The following is a 3,571-nucleotide window of genomic DNA, read 5'->3' on the forward strand; positions in this document are numbered from 1 at the left end:
ATTTTTATTATAAAGATTATTTTGCATTATTAGCTTAGCATATTGATATTGGACTAACTCTCATAAGTTTATTATTGGGATTGCGGACGAAAATATCGCTAAGATAATATTGTTAAGAATTCCAGAATGGAGCTGATTTTTAGTTATCAGTATTTATGTATCTAGCTTGCTTTCATGAAAATTAAGTATTAATTGTTATCAAGCAACCCCAACCGGAAACTCCGATCTAAGTACTTCGAATATTGCGTTAAAAGTGTTAAAAGTATTCATGTGTTAAGAAAGGGTATTCGAATCACTTCGCAAAGGCGGTTATATCAGTCACATTAGCTTGTTTTGATCTTCCATGATGGCTGTTAAATATTACAAACACTCTTACCTCTTCCACTTCTTCCTACAAATCTTAGATCATTAAACTTGGCCACTTGGTCCTTCATGACGGCTGTAGCGTTTCGTAGTTCAGCTGAATAATTCTCGTCATTCCCAGCCCGAATCGTCACAATAGTCCCATCTGAGATGTCCGCTAGGGCAATCACCTTGAAAGCCACAGGTAAAGTTTTATTGGAACGCCAGTGTGAAGGTAGCACTGAACAAATCAGGCTGGGACTGCCCGTCTGTACAAGTTCCCCCGGGTGTTCGCTGAGGACTTTGTGCAGAGTGCGCTCCCCAGAAAACATCAAATCGGTCATGGTACGGACTGGTACGGCTGAGGAGCCGAATAGATCTGCGGGCAAGCGCATGAGGTTAGAAATAGTGTCCACTTGACAATGAGTTGCCGCTAGACGAGCACATGTGAGTGGTGCGAACTGTTGATTGCGGTTGACATACGATGTAGGTGTGCCAACCAGAGTACTCAAACCAACATGCAACTTCCCCGTATCTGCCAGCCTTCGATAGCTAATAACAAGTAATAGCTCCCTCTCTCGGGTGATGTCGGAATATGTATTATTGAGCGCATTAAATGTAGTTGCCGACAGAAAAGTAGTTCCAAATTATATGATTTCAGAAAACAACAACGAAAAAAAAAAGGAGCTAGAGTCATAATATCATGCTTGTGAAAGATTTTAGAACACATTTAAACAAAATAACAGTATTATACAAAATCATGTCCGTTTGTGTGGGCGGGAAACTTTTTTTTGACGTACGAAGACTTCTTCATAGGGTCAGAGTAAAAAAACAACAACACACACACACACACGTATATTGTAATATATATTGAAAATAATACGTTTGTTTCAGAAGCTTACTCAAAGCTACACAAAAGGCTTTCTGCGAGTAGCCATTCCTAAATATTTGAACTGATAGGCTAGAGGGGAAACAGCTAGTCAACAGCAACCACCGCTATTTTCTGAGGTACTTTTGTTTGTTTGAAGGTAAGCACAAAGCTACACAATGGGTTATCTGTGTTCTACCCACCACGGGAATTTGAATTTATTATATATAGATTCTATAAGTAAATACATGTTTTTCTATATATGTGCAGGTCCTCGTTGGTATTAGTTATTAACATTCAAACATTATGTACAGATATAATAACATTTGCATTGTTCTTTTAGCGCTCTGTCTACCGCCCTGGAAATCGAACCCCGGACTTTAGCGTCGTAAATAAAATGTGTACATTTCGAAATGCTTCCTGGTGACTCAGTGGTAGGTCTGAGGGGCTATAAATTTGGTTTTAATACCCTCCATGGGCAGAATACAGATAGCCCATTGTGAAGGTTTGAACTTAACAACAAACTTCAAAATTATCAAGTAAAAAAATTGGGTTTTAATACCCTCCGTGGGCAGAATACAGATAGCCAATTGTGGAGGTTTGAATTTAACAACAAACTTAAAAATTGTCAAGATGTAAACAAGAAAGCAAAAGGCTGTGTGTTTAATTTCCCGTAAAACATTTATTTCTTTTTGGGTGGGGGGGGCGAATTCTAGAAGCATATATATATATATATATATATATATTCTAAATGACTTTGAGATGTTTGATGTAAGTTACTGCAAATAAAAAAAGAGAAATAAAGCCTAATATAATTTTATTTCAACTGGCTTAAAAAACTGTTGTATTTACAAAAGAAATGCTTGCAAAAATGCAATTAAAAATGAAGATTTCACAGTAAAACTAGAGGATTTTACAGGATTTCCTTCACTTAGTGGGGAATAAGATACATATATTCTTGGGAAATTATTACGTGGGATAACGTGACCTAGTGGTTAGTGCTTTAAACTCGTAATCGGAAAGTTGCGGATTCAAGCCTTGCCTAGGACCTGTTGTTGTGTGCTCGAGCAAGACTATTTACCCCAATTGCTTTATTCTACCTGGTTGAATAATAGGTAGCTGAGGGTTAATCTACAATGGATTTGCATCCCACCCAGCGATGATTGTGCCGCCATTCTCGTCCGCTTGTGCCACAGGATTAACTTCTTTGGTATTGAGCGAGAGGCCTTATCTATATGATTATACATTCTTCTTTAATTTCACTCAGAAGTTATTTTTCAAAACTATTGTTAACAAAATCCTTTATACGAAAAGCTGCTCAGTTGGTTGTCTAAAGTCTTGTGTCAGTAATAACCTATCAGGAACCGAACGTGGCACGACTAAACAATAAATAGAGCTCATTACTACGATGTCTAGCAGAGGCTAATGAAGACCCTCATACAATTCTTGTTTTCTTCACTAGTGACACAGCTTAGCCTTCCGAGTGTATTAGCACACGATATGCACATTTGGCCAGATTCACAAAGCCCAAGATCAGAAGCATATAAAGTTCCAGTAATCATATCGCACTGTTATATCCTATCTCCTATAACGTGTTAACACACATTCTAAATTTGTAGTTCCTGTATTTTTCTTGGGGAAGTTAATTCTTTTCTATCTCGTCTCCTTTCTATGAAGCGAGCTTTTTCTTAGAATTTCTTAGCTTCGTTGGTGTAAATGTTGTGTCCGCTCTTTAATCGCGCTTTTTTTCAGTTTTTGGAGTCTTTCTTATTTTATACCTCATCCATAGTCCAACCAGTCTAATATACAGATTTTAAGGGTTTAATTCTTTTAAACTTCGAGGGCAAATCTAATTAACTTTGTTTTCATTATTTAGTTTTAATTCGGTCATTTACAATTTCATCTTAATATTTTTACGGTGTTACTTAATAATTTTTTAAAACTTTGTATGCTATGTAATGTTAAGCGCTAAATAAAGATATGCGATATAAAGGGTCAAAAAGTTTAGTATCTTCAATTCGTCAGTTATAGCTTTCAGCTCGTTGTTGTCAATTAAATCCTCGAAACTTTGATTACACAGGCCTGCGATAGTTTTATTGTCTTGAAAGTTTTACTTGTTCTACAGTAATTCCTGTATGCTGAGCTTAATCCGAAAATGATATTAATTTTTCTCCATCACATACAGATTTTTCACAAACCGTCATAATGCAATACATAAAAGAAATACCACAACACGAGGTTTTGAGACTAAAAAATGTAGATCTTACACACACAAAATCAGGATGAATGAAGATGCATATTTGTTTGACATCAGTGTTCTTCCCTTTTCTTCAGTTTGTTTTTATTTTTGTCAACAAACAT

The 3,571-nt window shown here is 36.3% G+C and overlaps 1 protein-coding gene across 1 annotated transcript in view; it reads right to left on the reverse strand.

Annotated features, from left to right (window-relative positions):
* The window catches only part of LOC106464067 (runt-related transcription factor 1-like), a 34,658-nt gene extending 33,897 nt beyond the window's left edge, over positions 1-761 (reverse strand). Inside the window, exon 1 of the mRNA XM_013924178.2 lies at positions 377-761. Within this exon, the coding sequence (XP_013779632.2) occupies positions 377-737 (361 nt within the window). The 5' untranslated portion in view covers positions 738-761. The remainder of the gene's footprint in view (positions 1-376) is intronic.
* Between the last annotated feature and the right edge of the window lie 2,810 nt (positions 762-3,571).

Source organism: Limulus polyphemus, unplaced genomic scaffold (assembly GCF_000517525.1).
Source record: "Limulus polyphemus unplaced genomic scaffold, Limulus_polyphemus-2.1.2 Scaffold1554, whole genome shotgun sequence".
NCBI lineage: Eukaryota > Metazoa > Arthropoda > Merostomata > Xiphosura > Limulidae > Limulus > Limulus polyphemus.